We start from the raw sequence: 22822 nt of genomic DNA, 5'->3' as shown, positions 1-22822 counted from the left end.
ATATATATATATATATATATATATATATATATATATATTATAACACATCGGCCGTCTCCCACCGAGGCAGGGTGACCCAAAAAGAAAGAAAAACTTTCATCATCATTCAACACTTTCACCATCACTCATACATAATCACTGTCTTTGCAGAGGCGCTCAGATACAACAGTTTAGAAGTCCCTCCAAACTGCCAATATCCCAAACCCCTCCTTTAAAGTGCAGGCATTGTACTTCCCATTTCCAGGACTCAAGTCCGGCTAACCGGTTTCCCTGAATCCCTTCACAAAATATTACCCTGCTCACACTCCAACAGCTCGTCAGGTCCCAAAAACCATTCGTCTCCATTCACTCCTATCTAACACTCACGCACACTTGCTGGAAGTCCAAGCCCCTCGCCCACAAAACCTCCTTTACTCCCTCCCTCCAACCTTTTCGAGGATGACCCCTACCCCGCCTTCCTTCCCCTACAGATTTATATGTTCTCCAAGTCATTCTACTTTAATCCATTCTCTCTAAATGACCAAACCACCTCAACAACCCCTCTTCAGCCCTCTAATACTTTTAGCATCTCCACACCTTCTCCTAATTTCCACACTCCGAATTCTCTGCATAATATTTACACCACACATTGCCCTTAGACAAGACATCTCCACTACCTCCAGCCACCTCCTCGCTGCAGCATTTACAACCCAAGCTTCACAGTCATATAAGAGTGTTGGTACCACTATACTTTCATACATTCCCTTCTTTGCCTCCATGGATAATGTTTTGCTACATCATACCTTGTATATTTATTTATCCTCTTCTTCATAAAATATGTATTACTTATTACCAAACCTCTTTCTACACAACTCAATTAAAGGCTTCCCATTTTCAATTACCCCTGGCACCCCAAATTTACCTACTACTCCTTCCACAACATTTTTACCCACTTCAGCATTGAAATCCCCAACCACAAGTACTCTCTCTCTCTCTCTTGAATCTTGTTAGGCCAGCCTGGTACAGTGGTTAACACACTGGCCTGAGAGTTGTAAGTCTCGCTTACCACAGTTCGAATCCCACCCGTCCTGCAAGATTACATATATGAAATGAGGTGCGGTTACTTGCTGCCATTATGGTATAAATGTAGCTTACTAACCCAAGGAATGATTCGGTGACCTAAAGAAGGCCGCGACACAGGCGAAATGTTGTGTACTGTTCTACAGGCGAAGGTTCCTTGATGTTGTGATTTAGGGAATATCTGTGCTCCAGTTCCCCGAATTAAGCCTGAATGCTTTCCACATCCCCCCTCCCCTGGGCGCTGTATAATCCTACGGGTTTAGTGCTTCCCCCTTGATTATAATAATAATAATAATGTTCTATATTGAGGCGGAGTGGGTGATGAAGCACCTTAGGAAATGATAGGCAGATTTAGTGTATATTCACTGAGATATACACCTCAATGTATATACACTGGGAAACATACACCACTGTGTATATACAATGGGATACAGACCTCTCAGTGTATATATACTGCGAGATATACACCTCTGTGTATATACACAGATATATGTATATACATTGAGATATGGATATTTATCAGTGTATTTACACTGAGTTGTGTATAACTATCAGTGTGTATATACTGAGATGTATATATCTTTGTGTATATTCACTATGAACTGAGAGGTATATGTCTTTCAGTGTATATTCACTGAGAGGTATTAGTGCATATCTACTGGAATGTGTATATCTCTAAAATTTTAATATACCGAGAAGTGTATATCTGTGTATATACGCTTAGCATATCTCAAGTGTATCTACACTAAACGGTATATCTCTCGGTGTACATACATTGAGAAGTGTACATCTCTCAGTATATATACACAGCGATATATCAGCCAATACAATATACAGCTTAAAATCATTCCACAATCTATCCTTAATAGATAAAATAGATAATAGATAAAATAGAACTGCTATGGCTAGTATTCAAAATAGAAGGAATATCTGACAGCACTTAGAAAATACCTGATCAGCCGTGGTGTCTAATATCTCAGTGGGTCAGCAAGCCGCTAGCACCAAAAGCCTGGCTGATGAGGTGGTCAGTCAGGATGCCTGTACTCAAAACGGGTTGCGGGGGTTATTAAAAAAAATGTATTTTGGAAGTTTTGAGCTGGTCTAAGGTGGATTAGTGAACCTAAGGAGTGTATGACCTGATTCGTGTACTGGACACCCTGTTTTGATAAGATATGGCAGCAGGTGTCTATGTGGTGATCTGAGTGTGGGTATAGGGAGGGAGGAGGCACCATAAGTGCCACGATAACACTGGAATATTTCACCCAATGAATGACACTCTGATGAGTTCGTCTGGTAGTGACTCTGGAGTTCGGACTGGCGGGTTCATCAGCCCTTAAATCCAACAAACATCTTTGTGGTAGGGTTCACTGACTCACTGAGTCCTTAAACCTAACCACACAACTTTGTGGTCAGGTTCATTGATTCACTGAGCTGTCTGAGCCCTTAAACCAATCACACAACCTTGTGATCGAGCTCATTGATTCATTGAGCTACCTTAGCCTTAAAACCTAACCAAACTTGTGGTTGAGTTGAATGGTGCATCAAGATGTCTCAACGTGAACCAGTGAACCTTGAGTCACCTGGCTGTTACCAAATAAGACCATCTCCTTGAGCTTTACCTTCCACCACTTGAATTTATCTCCACTTGTTTGTCTGGTGACACCAATGATAAGACTGACAGGTTATCATGTTTGTCTAAGACTGCTATTCTCTGTTCCTGTCTGTGTTCCACAGTCCACGTTGTTATTGTGTGTGTTCCAAAGTCCATGTTGTTGTGTTCCACACTCCTTACTATAAATGCCTTCGGAGTAACAGCAGTGTTTCAGAATATACATACATACATACACACACACAAGCATTTATGAGAGTATCAATGACATAAACAGCACAATGGGATCAGACAATATATCTCCGCGAGTACTGAGATATATATGATCAAGCCTACATGCAAAGTCACGTGACTAAAGCCGTGACTTAGGGAACCCTCAAGGAAGGTTCCTTGATGCTGGTGAGGGGCTCTTGATCTAGGGAATTGGATCTGTGCTCCAGTTCCCCGAATTAAGCCTGAATACCTTCCACATCCCCCCCCCCCACAGGCGCTGCATAATCCTACGGGTTTAGCGATTCCCTCTTGATTATAATAATAATCTGACTTAGGGAAAATAAGTCACGCTATGATGCGATATATATATATATATATATATATATATATATATATATATATATATCACGTTACGATGCGATATATATCATGTTATGATGCGATATATATCATGTTATGATGCGATATATATGTTATATATATACATCATGTTATAATGCGATATATATCATGTTATGATGCGATATATATCATGTTATGATGCGATATATATCATGTTATGATGCGATATATATCATGTTATAATGCGATATATATCATGTTATAATGCGATATATATCATGTTATGATGCGATATATATGTTATGATATATATATCATGTTATAATGCGATATATATCATGTTATAATGCGATATATATCATGTTATGATGCGATATATATGTTATGATATATATATCATGTTATAATGCGATATATATCATGTTATAATGCGATATATATCATGTTATGATGCGATATATATGTTATGATATATATATCATGTTATAATGCGATATATATCATGTTATGATGCGATATATATCATGTTATAATGCGATATATATCATGTTATAATGCGATATATATCATGTTATGATGCGATATATATCATGTTATGATGCGATATATATGTTATATATATATCATGTTATAATGCGATATATATCATGTTATAATGCGATATATATCATGTTATGATGCGATATATATGTTATGATGATATATATATCATGTTATAATGCGATATATATCATGTTATAATGCGATATATATCATGTTATGATGCGATATATATCATGTTATGATGCGATATATATCATGTTATAATGCGATATATATCATGTTATGATGCGATATATATCATGTTATAATGCTATATATATCATGTTATGATGCGATATATATCATGTTATAATGCGATATATATCATGTTATGATGCGATATATATCATGTTATGATGCTATATATATCATGTTATGATGCGATATATATCATGTTATAATGCGATATATATCATGTTATAATGCGATATATATCATGTTATGATGCGATATATATCATGTTATGATGCAATATATATCATGTTATGATGCGATATATATCATATTATGCGATATATATCATGTTATAATGCGATATATATCATGTTATAATGCGTTATATATCATGTTATGATGCGATATATATCATGTTATAATGCGATATATATCATGTTATGATGCTATATATATCATGTTATGATGCTATATATATCATGTTATAATGCGATATATATCATGTTATGATGCGATATATATGTTATGATATATATATCATGTTATAATGCGATATATATCATGTTATAATGCGATATATATCATGTTATGATGCGATATATATCATGTTATGATGCGATATATATGTTATATATATATCATGTTATAATGCGATATATATCATGTTATAATGCGATATATATCATGTTATGATGCGATATATATGTTATGATGATATATATATCATGTTATAATGCGATATATATCATGTTATAATGCGATATATATCATGTTATGATGCGATATATATCATGTTATGATGCGATATATATCATGTTATAATGCGATATATATCATGTTATGATGCGATATATATCATGTTATAATGCTATATATATCATGTTATGATGCGATATATATCATGTTATAATGCGATATATATCATGTTATAATGTGATATATATCATGTTATGATGCGATATATATCATGTTATGATGCGATATATATCATGTTATAATGCGATATATATCATGTTATAATGTGATATATATCATGTTATGATGCGATATATATGTTATGATGCAATATATATCATGTTATGATGCGATATATATCATATTATAATGCGATATATATCATGTTATAATGCGATATATATCATGTTATGATGCGATATATATCATGTTATAATGCGATATATATCATGTTATGATGCTATATATATCATGTTATGATGCGATATATATCATGTTATAATGCGATATATATCATGTTATGATGCTATATATATCATGTTATGATGCTATATATATCATGTTATGATGCTATATATATCATGTTATAATGCGATATATATCATGTTATGATGCGATATATATGTTATGATATATATATCATGTTATAATGCGATATATATCATGTTATAATGCGATATATATCATGTTATGATGCGATATATATCATGTTATAATGCGATATATATCATGTTATGATGCGATATATATGTTATGATATATATATCATGTTATAATGCGATATATATCATGTTATGATGCGATATATATCATGTTATAATGCGATATATATCATGTTATGATGCGATATATATCATGTTATAATGCGATATATATATCATGTTATGATGCGATATATATCATGTTATGATGCGATATATATGTTATGATGCAATATATATCATGTTATGATGCGATATATATCATGTTATAATGCGATATATATCATGTTATAATGCGATATATATCATGTTATAATGCGATATATATCATGTTATGATGCGATATATATCATGTTATAATGCGATATATATCATGTTATGATGCGATATATATCATGTTATGATGCGATATATATCATGTTATAATGCGATATATATCATGTTATAATGCGATATATATCATGTTATAATGCGATATATATCATGTTATAATGCGATATATATGTTATAATGCGATATATATCATGTTATAATGCGATATATATCATGTTATGATGCGATATATATCATGTTATAATGCGATATATATCATGTTATGATGCGATATACATCATATTATGACCGAAATGCGATATATATCATGTTATAATGCGATATATATCATGTTATAATGCGATATATATCATGTTATAATGCGATATATATCATGTTATAATGCGATATATATCATGTTATAATGCGATATATATCATGTTATGATGCGATATACATCATATTATGACCGAAACAGAACGAAGCGGTTGTAATGATATTAAAAAAATCAACACTAGTGTTGACGGTTCGCAACTTAGCTGGTCCAGTGTATGGTAGCTAGCATGGTCCCCTTCTACCATGACAGACTGGTCCTTCCTTCCTCCCGTGATGGTAGGGAAACTTACCCCTTCCCCTGCACCCACCTATTACGCAGATGAGGGTGGGGGTACTCTCGTCACAGGGGAAGGTGAGCTGAGGATAAACTTACTGGCGGATTAAGGTCAGTACAAGATCCGTGGCTGAGGTGAAAGAGAGCGAGACAGCAATGGCTGAGGTGAATGACAGGTGGTGGGGAGATCAGGTGGCCCGCAGGTGGTGTTAGGGACTCGAGTGTACTGCAGGTGGTGGTGAGGCCATTGGTGTGTGATTCTACACTACAGCAATGTGAGTTCAAGGAAACCAAATGGAAATACAAGAATCCCAATGGAAGTATGTTAGTGACTAGGTAATTTACACGTGTTATATGTATGATAATTTTTGTAACTGTATTCATGTGTACCTGTACCGAAATAAACTTACAGAGAGTGAATTCTCTGCAACTCTGTCACTTCAAAATACATGCTAAAAATCCTCATGGGCCTATAAATTTCTGTATATTATTTGAAACAAAATGCAAACGATGTTATTTTCTGCAGCGATGCTGGAGTTAGTGTTGTTAATAGCGAACTCGGGGACAAGAGGAGCGGGGGAGCTACTTGATGTGGTGCTGCAGGATGAGCATGATTGTGGAGGACCAGGGATGGACCATGAGCTTGACCACAACACCACAACTTTCCCCGTCATCCCTTGGCCCTCACCCGTCATCCCCCTGACTATCAGTAGCGTGTACAGCCACGACAGCAGAGAGGGTATTGAGCTGGGCATCAGGCTGCTGGAGTCGTACACTTGCGTCAAGTTCGTGGAGCCCAGGTTGAAGAGATTCCGAGCCATGGAGTCGTATGTGGAGGTTTCCAACGGCCAGGGAGGATGTAACGCTAGGGCCGGCTTCAATACCACCCCAGGCTTCGTCTCCTACGTCCACCTGCACTCCCCTGAGTGCATACGACGCGTCGGGCACGTCGTACACGAGCTGATGCACGTCCTCGGGTTTTACCACGAGCACCAACGACACGACCGGGACAAACACATCATCGTCGTCTATGACAACATCCTGCCGAGACACGAGTTCAACTTTCGCAAAATGTACTACCAAACATTCGGCCTGCCGTACGACGCGGCGTCCGTCACCCACTACGGCCCTCGAGCGTTTTGCAAGAACTGTTCTAGGGATACGATCGAGGCTCTGCCTGGAGAACACAACGCTCACCAAATGGGACAGAGACTAAACCTCAGTAAGATCGACGTGGCCCGGGTGAACCGACTCTACGACTGTACCGAGATGTACCTAGGAGACGACCTCCCAGGGGCCCTCCCCTACCACCTATGGAGGATGGATAAAAAAAATAGACCCCAGAGTTTTGAAAATAGATACGTTCATCTGAACCACTGAAGTAGAAATATCTGCCCAAGGTTTGGAATACCGGGTAGAAGTTAATATATTTTGACTCAGGGGTTCACTTGAACCCTGTCTTAAAACTCCAAAGAGTTGGGAGATAAAACTGAACCCCCCCGTGAACTTTTTCCTCTATAATCCCACTAAGGAATTATAACTATCATCACCTATAACAGTCATTATAACTCCGCCTCAGCCCTCCTAGCCATCACCTATAACAGTATTAACGTCATCTCCCACTAGCCATCACGTGTAAGTCAATATAACCACGTTCCCTCCTATTACCTGGAGGTTATTTCGGGGATCAACGCCCCCGCGGCCCGGTCCATGACCAGGCCTCCCGGTGAATCAGGGCCTGATCAACCAGGCTGTTACTGCTGGCCACACGCAGTCCAACGTACGAGCCACAGCCCGGCTGATCCGGCACTGACTTTAGGTATCTGTCCAGCTCTCTCTTGAAGGCAGCCAGGGGTTTATTGGCAATTCCCCTAATGTGTGTGTGTGTGTGTGTGTGTGTGTGTGTGTGTGTGTGTGTACTCACCTAATTGTGGGTGCAGGGGTCGAGACTCAGCTCCTGGCCCCGCCTCTTCACTGATCGCTACTAGGTCCTCTCTCTCTCTCTCTCACTCTTTGTCATACTTCGTCTTAAAGCTATGTATGGTTCCTGCCTCCACTACGTCACTTGCTAGGCTATTCCACTTCCTGATTATAACTGAAGAAATACTTCCTAACATCCCTGTGACTCGTCTGAGTCTTCAGCTTCCAACTGTGACCCCTTGTTTCGGTGTCCCCTCTCTGGAACATCCTGTTTCTGTCCACCTTGTCTATTCCACGCATTATTTTGTATGTTGTTACCATGGCTCCCCTGACCCTCCTGTCCTCCAGTGTGGTCAGGCCGATTTCGCTTAACCTTTCTTCGTAGGACATTCCCCTGAGCTCTGGAACTAGCCTTGTTGGAAACCTTCGTACTTTCTCTAATTTCTTGACGTTCTTGTCCAGGTGTGGGTTCCAAACTGGTGCTACATACTCCAGTATGGGCCTGACGTACACAGTGTACAGTGTCTTGAACGATTCCTTACTAAGGTATCGGAACGCTATTCTCAGGTTTGCCAGGCGCCCATATGCTGCAGCAGTTATCTGGTTGATGTGTGCTTCCGGAGACATGCTCGGTGTTATGGTCACCCCAAGATCTTTCTCCTTGAGCGAGGTTTGCAGTCTTTGGCCACCTAGCCTATACTCTGTCTGCGGTCTTCTTTGCCCTTCTCCAATCTTCATGACTTTGCATTTGACAGGGTTGAATTCAAGAAGCCAGTTGCTGGACCACGTGTCCAGCTTGTCCAGGTCTCTGAAGTCCTGCCTGATCCTCATCTGATTTAATTCTCCTCGTTAACTTCACATCATCTGCGAACAGGGACACCTCTGAGTCTATCCCTTCCATTATGTCATTCACATATACCAAAAATGGCACTGGTCCTAGGACCAACCCCTGTGGGACCCCACTCGTCACAGGTGCTCACTGTGATACCTCATCCCGTACCATGACTCGTTGTTGCCTCCCTGTCAGGTATTCTCTGATCCATTGCAATGCCCTTCCTGTTATACACACCTGATCCTCTAGTTTCTGCACTAATCCCTTGTGAGGAACTGTGTCAAAGGCCTTCTTGCAATTCAAGAAAATGCAATCACCCCACCCGTCTCTCTCGTGTCTTACTTCTGTAACTGTCATAAAACTCCAGAAGGTTTGTGACACAGGATTTGCCTTCCATGAATCCGTGCTGACTGTCGTTCATAATCTTGTTCCGTTCCAGGTGCTCCACCACTCTCCTCCTGATAACCTTCTCCATGATTTTGCATACTATACACGTCAGTGACACTGGTCTGTAATTTAGTGCCTCTTTTCTGTCTTTTTTTAAAAATGGGAACTACATTTGCGGTCTTCCATACCTCAGGTAGTTGCCCAGTTTCTTAACCTACAGTCACTTCTGAACTCTGCGCTCCTCAGAGCACATCACACCCAGTCTTCAAGCTGTGCACCCACCACTGTGTTCTTCCTCGTCAGGAAACAGTACACCACCATCTTCTGACGAAGCTTTTAAAAAACCTAACAGATCAACAGCTTAAAACTCACGAAATCATAAGATTGTAAACAAACCAGGGAACGAGTGAGGTTTGAACCTATGAAGAGTGAGTCGTAAACTAGAGTTGCGCACTGGCTTTACCACTCAATTTTAATTATATTAAAAAAAATACGATATCCTTATCCTTATGGTTATCTTAAGATATCCTTACAGTTATCCTAAGACATCTTTATGGTTAATCTATCTTTATGGTCATCCTAAGATACCTTTATGGTTATCCTAAGATATCTTTATGGTTATCCTAAGATATCTTTATGATTAACCTAAGATATCTTTATGGTTATCCTAAGATATCTTTGATTAACCTAAGATATCTTTATGGTTATCCTAAGATATCTTTATGGTTATCCCAAGATATCTTTATGATTAATCTAAGATATCTTTATGGTTATCCTAAGATATCTTTATGGTTATCCCAAGATATCTTTATGATTAACCTAAGATATCTTTATGGTTATCCTAAGATATCTTTATGGTTATCCCAAGATATCTTTATGATTAACCTAAGATATCTTTATGGCTAACCTAAGATATCTTTATGGTTATCCTAAGATATCTTTATGGTCATCCTAATATATCTTTGTGGTTATCCTAAGATATTTTTATGGTTATCCTAAGATATCCTTATGGTTATCCTGAGATATCCTCATGATTATTCTACCTTTCATATACTTGATGGCTTTGTAAGTTTCCCTACTCCCGCAGCCCGGCCCGGGGTCACAGCCTGGTTGATCAGGGACTTGCTGGAGGACACTATCCTCATAGCCTGCTTGATCAGGTACTGTCCTCTTGAAAAATTTTTCACTTGTTCCAGCAATATTTCTGATATTTTCTGGTAAAATGTTGAATAGTTTGGGGCCACGGATGTTGATACAGTGTTCTCTAATTGTGCCCATGGCGCCCCTAATTTTAACTGAGTTTATTTTACACTTCCTCCCATATTTTTCAGTGTGCATATTTGGGACTAAGCCCTCAAGTACTTTCCTGGTACATATTTACATGTATATATGTCTCCTCCGCTCCAGCAAGTACATATTTAGGACTTTGAGGTGTTCCTATTAATTTAAACGCTTCACTGGCTCCATGCGAACTGTAAATGATCTATCTGTTCCAGCTGTGATATCTTCCCTGGCCTGAACAGGGCTATCAACACTGAACAATACTCAACACAAGCGATTTGAAGCGTCACCACTGGCACTATGTTCCTTATTTTGGAAATTATAATTATCTACTCCGTCATCTTCCTAACTGTCGTTACATATGCTTTATTGTGTTCTTTGAAAAAAAATGTCAGCTGACATAGTTACATCCAGATACTCTGTGTTCTTCATTATTTCCGGATGTAAGCAGTTGGTGCTCATCACCAATGAAAGTCGTGTTATTTTCTACTGTTCACTACAACTTTCTTATATCTTCCTGCAATGTTTTCTAACGAGGTGAATTTCAAGCTTATTTTGGTATCATTTGCAAATGATGATACGAAATTGTGGAGGGCGTTTTTATCTATGTCCGCTATAAAGATAAGAAACGATAGAGGCGCCAGGATAGTACCTTGGAGTACTAAGCTTTATATTTGCTTATGCTGGAAATTTGCTCCGTTTACTACTACTCCATCTGTCAGAAAGTGGAATATCCATTTGCCTACTTTCCCAGTTACACCGGTCAGCCACATTGTGTATAATCACCCCAGGATCACATATTTGTGTTTGAGTTTTCTTCCAGTGCCTCTAATTGTGTTAAGAGTGGTTTAGTAGTTGAGACGATCATGATCTTCCCGCTCTACATCCACGCTGACGATCATGATCTTCCCGCTGACGATCATGATCTTCCCGCTCTACATCCACGCTGACGATCATGATCTTCCCGTTGACGATCATGATCTTCCCGCTCTACATCCACGCTGACGATCATGATCTTCCCGCTCTACATCCACGCTGACGATCATGATCTTCCCGTTGACGATCATGATCTTCCCGCTCTACATCCACGCTGACGATCATGATCTTCCCGCTCTACATCCACGCTGACGATCATGATCTTCCCGCTGACGATCATGATCTTCCCGCTCTACATCCACGCTGACGATCATGATCTTCCCGCTCTACATCCACACTGACGATCATGATCTTCCCGCTGACGATCATGATCTTCCCGCTCTACATCCACGCTGACGATCATGATCTTCCCGCTCTACATCCACGCTGACGATCATGATCTTCCCGCTCTACATCCACACTGACGATCATGATCTTCCCGCTGACGATCATGATCTTCCCGCTCTACATCCACGCTGACGATCATGATCTTCCCGCTCTACATCAACGCTGACGATCATGATCTTCCCGCTGACGATCATGATCTTCCCGCTCTACATCCACGCTGACGATCATGATCTTCCCGCTGACGATCATGATCTTCCCCCTCTACATCCACGCTGACGATCATGATCTTCCCGCTCTACATCCACGCTGACGATCATGATCTTCCCGCTGACGATCATGATCTTCCCGCTCTACATCCACGCTGACGATCATGATCTTCCCGCTGACGATCATGATCTTCCCGCTCTACATCCACGCTGACGATCATGATCTTCCCGCTGACGATCATGATCTTCCCCCTCTACATCCACGCTGACGATCATGATCTTCCCGCTCTACATCCACGCTGACGATCATGATCTTCCCGCTGACGATCATGATCTTCCCGCTGACGATCATGATCTTCCCGCTCTACATCCACGCTGACGATCATGATCTTCCCGCTCTACATCCACAATGACGATCATGATCTTCCCGCTGACGATCATGATCTTCCCGCTCTACATCCACGCTGACGATCATGATCTTCCCGCTCTACATCCACGCTGACGATCATGATCTTCCCGCTCTACATCCACACTGACGATCATGATCTTCCCGCTGACGATCATGATCTTCCCGCTCTACATCCACGCTGACGATCATGATCTTCCCGCTCTACATCCACGCTGACGATCATGATCTTCCCGCTGACGATCATGATCTTCCCGCTCTACATCCACGCTGACGATCATGATCTTCCCGCTGACGATCATGATCTTCCCCTCTACATCCACGCTGACGATCATGATCTTCCCGCTCTACATCCACGCTGACGATCATGATCTTCCCGCTGACGATCATGATCTTCCCGCTCTACATCCACGCTGACGATCATGATCTTCCCGCTCTACATCCACGCTGACGATCATGATCTTCCCGCTGACGATCATGATCTTCCCCCTCTACATCCACGCTGACGATCATGATCTTCCCGCTCTACATCCACGCTGACGATCATGATCTTCCCGCTGACGATCATGATCTTCCCGCTCTACATCCACGCTGACGATCATGATCTTCCCGCTGACGATCATGATCTTCCCGCTCTACATCCACGCTGACGATCATGATCTTCCCGCTCTACATCCACGCTGACGATCATGATCTTCCCGCTGACGATCATGATCTTCCCGCTCTACATCCACGCTGACGATCATGATCTTCCCGCTCTACATCCACGCTGACGATCATGATCTTCCCGCTGACGATCATGATCTTCCCGCTCTACATCCACGCTGACGATCATGATCTTCCCGCTGACGATCATGATCTTCCCCCTCTACATCCACGCTGACGATCATGATCTTCCCGCTCTACATCCACGCTGACGATCATGATCTTCCCGCTGACGATCATGATCTTCCCGCTCTACATCCACGCTGACGATCATGATCTTCCCGCTGACGATCATGATCTTCCCGCTCGATCATGATCATCCACGCTGACGATCATGATCTTCCCGCTGACGATCATGATCTTCCCCCTCTACATCCACGCTGACGATCATGATCTTCCCGCTCTACATCCACGCTGACGATCATGATCTTCCCGCTGACGATCATGATCTTCCCGCTCTACATCCACGCTGACGATCATGATCTTCCCGCTCTACATCCACGCTGACGATCATGATCTTCCCGCTGACGATCATGATCTTCCCGCTCTACATCCACGCTGACGATCATGATCTTCCCGCTGACGATCATGATCTTCCCGCTGACGATCATGATCATCCACGCTGACGATCATGATCTTCCCGCTGACGATCATGATCTTCCCCCTCTACACGATCATGATCACGCTGACGATCATGATCTTCCCGCTCTACATCCACGCTGACGATCATGATCTTCCCGCTGACGATCATGATCTTCCCGCTCTACATCCACGCTGACGATCATGATCTTCCCGCTCTACATCCACGCTGACGATCATGATCTTCCCGCTGACGATCATGATCTTCCCGCTCTACATCCACGCTGACGATCATGATCTTCCCGCTGACGATCATGATCTTCCCCCTCTACATCCACGCTGACGATCATGATCTTCCCGCTCTACATCCACGCTGACGATCATGATCTTCCCGCTGACGATCATGATCTTCCCGCTCTACATCCACGCTGACGATCATGATCTTCCCGCTGACGATCATGATCTTCCCCCTCTACATCCACGCTGACGATCATGATCTTCCCGCTCTACATCCACGCTGACGATCATGATCTTCCCGCTCTACATCCACGCTGACGATCATGATCTTCCCGCTGACGATCATGATCTTCCCCCTCTACATCCACGCTGACGATCATGATCTTCCCGCTCTACATCCACGCTGACGATCATGATCTTCCCGCTCTACATCCACGCTGACGATCATGATCTTCCCGCTCTACATCCACGCTGACGATCATGATCTTCCCGCTCTACATCCACGCTGACGATCATGATCTTCCCGCTCTACATCCACGCTGACGATCATGATCTTCCCGCTCTACATCCACGCTGACGATCATGATCTTCCCGCTCTACATCCACGCTGACGATCATGATCTTCCCGCTCTACATCCACACTGACGATCATGATCTTCCCGCTCTACATCCACACTGACGATCATGATCTTCCCGCTCTACATCCACGCTGACGATCATGATCTTCCAGCTCTACATCCACGCTGACGATCAAGATCTTCCCGCTCTACATCCACACTGACGATCATGATCTTCCCGCTCTACATCCACACTGACGATCATGATCTTCCCGCTCTACATCCACACTGACGATCATGATCTTCCCGCTCTACATCCACACTGACGATCATGATCTTCCCGCTCTACATCCACGCTGACGATCATGATCTTCCCGCTCTACATCCACACTGACGATCATGATCTTCCCGCTCTACATCCACACTGACGATCATGATCTTCCCGCTCTACATCCACACTGACGATCATGATCTTCCCGCTCTACATCCACACTGACGATCATGATCTTCCCGCTCTACATCCACACTGACGATCATGATCTTCCCGCTCTACATCCACGCTGACGATCATGATCTTCCCGCTCTACATCCACACTGACGATCATGATCTTCCCGCTCTACATCCACGCTGACGATCATGATCTTCCCGCTGACGATCATGATCTTCCCGCTCTACATCCACGCTGACGATCATGATCTTCCCGCTCTACATCCACACTGACGATCATGATCTTCCCGCTCTACATCCACGCTGACGATCATGATCTTCCCGCTCTACATCCACACTGACGATCATGATCTTCCCGCTCTACATCCACGCTGACGATCATGATCTTCCCGCTCTACATCCACACTGACGATCATGATCTTCCCGCTCTACATCCACACTGACGATCATGATCTTCCCGCTCTACATCCACACTGACGATCATGATCTTCCCGCTCTACATCCACAATGACGATCAAGATCTTCCCGCTCTACATCCACACTGACGATCATGATCTTCCCGCTCTACATCCACACTGACGATCAAGATCTTCCCGCTCTACATCCACACTGACGATCAAGATCTTCCCGCTCTACATCCACACTGACGATCATGATCTTCCCGCTCTACATCCACGCTGACGATCATGATCTTCCCGCTCTACATCCACACTGACGATCATGATCTTCCCGCTCTACATCCACACTGACGATCAAGATCTTCCCGCTCTACATCCACACTGACGATCATGATCTTCCCGCTCTACATCCACACTGACGATCATGATCTTCCCGCTCTACATCCACACTGACGATCATGATCTTCCCGCTCTACATCCACACTGACGATCAAGATCTTCCCGCTCTACATCCACGCTGACGATCATGATCTTCCCGCTCTACATCCACACTGACGATCAAGATCTTCCCGCTCTACATCCACGCTGACGATCATGATCTTCCCGCTCTACATCCACACTGACGATCAAGATCTTCCCGCTCTACATCCACACTGACGATCAAGATCTTCCCGCTCTACATCCACACTGACGATCAAGATCTTCCCGCTCTACATCCACACTGACGATCAAGATCTTCCCGCTCTACATCCACACTGACGATCATGATCTTCCCGCTCTACATCCACGCTGACGATCATGATCTTCCCGCTCTACATCCAAGATCTTCCCGCTCTACATCCACACTGACGATCAAGATCTTCCCGCTCTACATCCACGCTGACGATCAAGATCTTCCCGCTCTACATCCACACTGACGATCAAGATCTTCCCGCTCTACATCCACACTGACGATCATGATCTTCCCGCTCTACATCCACGCTGACGATCATGATCTTCCCGCTCTACATCCACACTGACGATCAAGATCTTCCCGCTCTACATCCACACTGACGATCATGATCTTCCCGCTCTACATCCACACTGACGATCATGATCTTCCCGCTCTACATCCACACTGACGATCAAGATCTTCCCGCTCTACATCCACGCTGACGATCATGATCTTCCCGCTCTACATCCACACTGACGATCAAGATCTTCCCGCTCTACATCCACGCTGACGATCATGATCTTCCCGCTCTACATCCACACTGACGATCAAGATCTTCCCGCTCTACATCCACACTGACGATCAAGATCTTCCCGCTCTACATCCACACTGACGATCAAGATCTTCCCGCTCTACATCCACACTGACGATCAAGATCTTCCCGCTCTACATCCACACTGACGATCATGATCTTCCCGCTCTACATCCACGCTGACGATCATGATCTTCCCGCTCTACATCCACGCTGACGATCAAGATCTTCCCGCTCTACATCCACACTGACGATCATGATCTTCCCGCTCTACATCCACGCTGACGATCATGATCTTCCCGCTCTACATCCACACTGACGATCATGATCTTCCCGCTCTACATCCACGCTGACGATCATGATCTTCCCGCTCTACATCCACGCTGACGATCATGATCTTCCCGCTCTACATCCACACTGACGATCAAGATCTTCCCGCTCTACATCCACACTGACGATCATGATCTTCCCGCTCTACATCCACACTGACGATCATGATCTTCCCGCTCTACATCCACACTGACGATCAAGATCTTCCCGCTCTACATCCACGCTGACGATCATGATCTTCCCGCTCTACATCCACACTGACGATCAAGATCTTCCCGCTCTACATCCACGCTGACGATCATGATCTTCCCGCTCTACATCCACACTGACGATCAAGATCTTCCCGCTCTACATCCACACTGACGATCAAGATCTTCCCGCTCTACATCCACACTGACGATCAAGATCTTCCCGCTCTACATCCACACTGACGATCAAGATCTTCCCGCTCTACATCCACACTGACGATCATGATCTTCCCGCTCTACATCCACGCTGACGATCATGATCTTCCCGCTCTACATCCACGCTGACGATCAAGATCTTCCCGCTCTACATCCACACTGACGATCATGATCTTCCCGCTCTACATCCACGCTGACGATCATGATCTTCCCGCTCTACATCCACACTGACGATCATGATCTTCCCGCTCTACATCCACGCTGACGATCATGATCTTCCCGCTCTACATCCACGCTGACGATCATGATCTTCCCGCTCTACATCCACGCTGACGATCATGATCTTCCCGCTCTACATCCACGCTGACGATCATGATCTTCCCGCTCTACATCCACGCTGACGATCATGATCTTCCCGCTCTACATCCACGCTGACGATCATGATCTTCCCGCTCTACATCCACGCTGACGATCATGATCTTCCCGCTCTACATCCACGCTGACGATCATGATCTTCCCGCTCTACATCCACGCTGACGATCATGATCTTCCCGCTCTACATCCACGCTGACGATCATGATCTTCCCGCTCCACATCCACGCTGACGATCATGATCTTCCCGCTCTACATCCACACTGACGATCATGATCTTCCCGCTCTACATCCACGCTGACGATCATGATCTTCCCGCTCTACATCCACGCTGACGATCATGATCTTCCCGCTCTACATCCACGCTGACGATCATGATCTTCCCGCTCTACATCCACGCTGATGATCATGATCTTCCCGCTCTACATCCACGCTGACGATCATGATCTTCCCGCTCTACATCCACGCTGACGATCATGATCTTCCCGCTCTACATCCACGCTGACGATCATGATCTTCCAGCTCTACATCCACGCTGACGATCATGATCTTCCCGCTCTACATCCACGCTGACGATCATGATCTTCCCGCTCTACATCCACGCTGACGATCATGATCTTCCCGCTCTACATCCACGCTGACGATCATGATCTTCCCGCTCTACATCCACACTGACGATCATGATCTTCCCGCTCTACATCCACACTGACGATCAAGATCTTCCCGCTCTACATCCACGCTGACGATCATGATCTTCCCGCTCTACATCCACGCTGACGATCATGATCTTCCCGCTCTACATCCACGCTGACGATCATGATCTTCCCGCTCTACATCCACACTGACGATCATGATCTTCCCGCTCTACATCCACGCTGACGATCAAGATCTTCCCGCTCTACATCCACGCTAACGATCATGATCTTCCCGCTCTAAATCCACGCTGACGATCATGATCTTCCCGCTCTACATCCACGCTGACGATCAAGATCTTCCCGCTCTACATCCACGCTGACGATCAAGATCTTCCCGCTCTACATCCACGCTGACGATCAAGATCTTCCCGCTCTACATCCACGCTGACGATCATGATCTTCCCGCTCTACATCCACGCTGACGATCATGATCTTCCCGCTCTACATCCACGCTGACGATCATGATCTTCCCGCTCTACATCCACGCTGACGATCATGATCTTCCCGCTCTACATCCACGCTGACGATCATGATCTTCCCGCTCTACATCCACGCTGACGATCATGATCTTCCAGCTCTACATCCACGCTGACGATCAAGATCTTCCCGCTCTACATCCACGCTGACGATCATGATCTTCCCGCTCTACATCCACGCTGACGATCATGATCTTCCCGCTCTACATCCACGCTGACGATCATGATCTTCCCGCTCTACATCCACGCTGACGATCATGATCTTCCCGCTCTACATCCACGCTGACGATCATGATCTTCCCGCTCTACATCCACGCTGACGATCATGATCTTCCAGCTCTACATCCACGCTGACGATCATGATCTTCCCCCTCTACATCCACGCTGACGATCATGATCTTCCCGCTCTACATCCACGCTGACGATCATGATCTTCCCGCTCTACATCCACGCTGACGATCATGATCTTCCAGCTCTACATCCACGCTGACGATCATGATCTTCCCGCTCTACATCCACGCTGACGATCATGATCTTCCCGCTCTACATCCACACTGACGATCATGATCTTCCCGCTCTACATCCACGCTGACGATCATGATTTTCCCCCTCTACATCCACGCTGACGATCATGATCTTCCCGCTCTACATCCACGCTGGCTTGTGTACATTGTGTTATTGTATAAGATTTGTAATGTGGTGTCTCATCATTTTTTCAAAAATTCTTGTGAGGTGGAATGCTAGGTCTACCAGTGTGTAATTTTTGACTAGTGCTCTACTGCCTCCCTTATGCAAATGAGCTATGTCTGCACTCTTTAAGAGGCGCCTGAGTTTCCCTGTCTCCTAATATCATGTTTATTTCTCCCTTATAATCTATCTTGTCCATTATTACTATCGCAATATAAACAAATGCGATTGTAATTATGGACACGGTAGATTATAAAGGAAAAATAACATATAATTAGAAGACAGAGAAACTGACGTGCCCATTAAGGTCTCTGGTGCTTCACCTAGATCTAAGATCTTTCTCCAAAGAACATTAAATGGTCGTGGAAATAAATGGTATAAAATACCGACACAATGGAAATATAAACACAAATGCAGTATAATGTGATCCTTTATTGACTACGTTTCGCCCACATAGTGACTTGAAAAAGCCCATTGTGTGGGCGAAACGTAGTCAATAAAGGATCACATTATACTGCATTTGTGTTTATATTTCCATTAAATGGTCGTACTAGTGGTATCTTGCACCTCTTTATAAAATAAAAGGAATTCGACGAACTTGGGCCAAGTGCTCAATGAGTGGACATGTTTGTGTCAGTTACACGGTGTGTGAGGCTATCAGAGGTAATGAATAAAAATAACTTATCCTAACTTTAGCAAATGAGTGTTAAACACAAGTTATTTTACTCCATCTGTGATGTACTGTCGATATTGTTTACAGTAAATTATAATTCAGTATACAGTGAATGATATTTTAGTGTACAATGAAAAAATAAAACGTAATTCTCTACCTGACTTTTGTTTAATTCAAATTCAAAGTTTATTCTCTATAAGGATTACAATGCTGAGTTTACAGAAATTTGGTTATTGTTTGGTTGTTGGATTGTTGAAGAATGATTCATGTTGGTCTACTAGGATTTCGCCAGCTTCTTTTCAATTCTTTTTGATCGTCAACGTGCGAACCTTGTGTGATTAATGGTCCAATTCTACAGGTAATTCTTAACTTGGATTTTGCACAGGTATAGAAATATTTGGGTTTCTTGTAATGCCCTGAATGACTTTTTTTTCCTTTATGCTTCATCTGTCTGGTACGACAGTTTAGGGTTTAGTTCTATCATATTAATGTCTTGGCTAAGATTCTCCTTCGTTTTGAAGCAATTCGGTAACCCCTTTCCTCTTGCACATTCTTCTACGTTCTCTTTCTATATATCATCACCTTTTAGCTTTCCTCAGTAATAATATCTTTATTTCTACCAGTACATGTACAAGGTATACAGATCATAGCTGAAATCAATGACATACTACTATATAGAAAGCCACTTATTATGCTGAGCATTTCCCACAAATTTGGTCAATTTTTATCCCAGGATGAGACCCATACCAGTCCATTAACACCGAGGTACTTATTTTACTGATGGGTGAACACTAGATAGCAGGTGTCTTAAGGAACACGTCCTAATATTTCCAGCCTTACCGGGGATCGATCCTCGGACTACAGTGTGTGAGCTGAGTACGCTAGCGATCGAGCTACGGGACATTTAATGCAGACTTTGTTCTAGTGTCCAGCTCTTCCAGACACTGGTGAGGATTTAGAGTGATCATGACTGTTTCCCAGGATATTTCTGATAGATCTTTAAGTCTGTCCCAGTCAAATCTATGATTGCTGACGTTAAGTTACTGAAAATTTCTTCTCTTATACTATTCCTGGAGTTCCCCCACCATGACTATTTGTGTTTACGTTTCTATGATCTTTTGATCAAAGTATATTGTCCTTGTGATTATTTCTCTGATTAGTTCCTCGTTGTTTGTGACAAACAAATCCAACATATTTTCAACTCTAGTGGTTTGTCATTTACTTGTTCAAAGAACACATTTCATAAAGCCCCATTACCTCTCTAGTATGTAAGGTGATATTCTGGAAGCTATCGTATGATGAAATCCTTACTGAAGGTGTGACTGTAGTGAGACATACACTGTAGATAAGTGTACTGTGCGCCAGTGTAGAGGTGAATGCCGTCGCCGAAAGTATTTACAAACATTCTCTCTCAGTCCACAGCAGTATTCGAACCTGCACACACTGTATCTGCCTTGCCTCGGAGAATTTCCCCTATCTCTTGTGGTCTTGCAAATTACACAGCTCCTGACGACGCACAAGAGTGCGAAAGATCTAGAGCTAAAGATTTCCCTCCTCATGTGGCTTGTTTTGTATTGTAAAGATCGCCTGTCTGCGACTGTAATGCATAACGTACCTTAGCCACTCAGCCAAATCCCAGGTAAGTGTGGGCTCCTAACCGAAGGCTAGACGGTCACTCCCCAAACCCCGCAACACCAGGCTATACCTGGAATACACCTAGAGGGGGTTTCGGAGGCCAACGCTCCCGCGGCCCGGTCCATGACCAGGCCTCGTGGTGGATCACGGCCTGATCAACCAGGCTGTTACTGCTGGCCTCACGTAAACCGACGTATGAACCACAGCCCGGCTGGTCAGGTACTGACTTGAGGTGCCTGTCCAGCTCCTCCTTGAAGACAGCCAGGGATCTATTGGTAATCCCCCTTATGTATGCTGGGAGGCAGCTGAACAGTCATGGACCCCTGACACTTATTGTATTCTCTCTCAGTGTACTTTTGGAGCCCCTGCTTTTCATTGGGGGAATGTTGCATCTCCTGCCGCCAAGTCTTTTGCTTTCATAGGGAGTGATTTTCGTGTGTAGATTTGGGACTCATCCCTCATGTATCTGTCTCTCCTGCATTCCAGATAACACAAATCAAGGGACTTCAACCGTTCCCAGTAATTTAGGTACTTTATCGTACTTGTGTGTGCCGCTGAAAGGGGTTTCTTGCAGTTCTTGATGAACACGGTGTTCCACGGGTTTGGACATGGGGGCAGAATGCATGGGCAGAGTCATGTGCTGTTAGGTTATCAGAAATTCTTGAATTAACCAAATATTGAGTCTCGGTCATAAATTCATTTAGATTGTTGACTCTTAGTCTGATTAACGGCTGACTAAACGTCTGATTA

General features: G+C 43.5%; 1 protein-coding gene across 1 annotated transcript; it reads left to right on the top strand.

The window, feature by feature from the left end:
- The first annotated feature begins 6603 nt into the window (after positions 1 to 6603).
- LOC128699730 (hatching enzyme 1.2) lies at positions 6604 to 8208 on the top strand. The gene has a single exon (XM_053792467.2). It carries the CDS (start codon positions 6839 to 6841, stop codon positions 7715 to 7717), a length of 879 nt encoding a protein of 292 aa, XP_053648442.1. The 5' UTR covers positions 6604 to 6838; the 3' UTR covers positions 7718 to 8208.
- The last annotated feature ends 14614 nt before the right edge of the window (positions 8209 to 22822 follow it).

This window comes from Cherax quadricarinatus, unplaced genomic scaffold (genome assembly GCF_038502225.1).
Source record: "Cherax quadricarinatus isolate ZL_2023a unplaced genomic scaffold, ASM3850222v1 Contig3861, whole genome shotgun sequence".
Classification (NCBI taxonomy): Eukaryota; Metazoa; Arthropoda; class Malacostraca; order Decapoda; family Parastacidae; genus Cherax; species Cherax quadricarinatus.
Note: the sequence above shows the minus strand (reverse complement) of the source record. Positions and strands in the feature narration are given on the sequence as shown.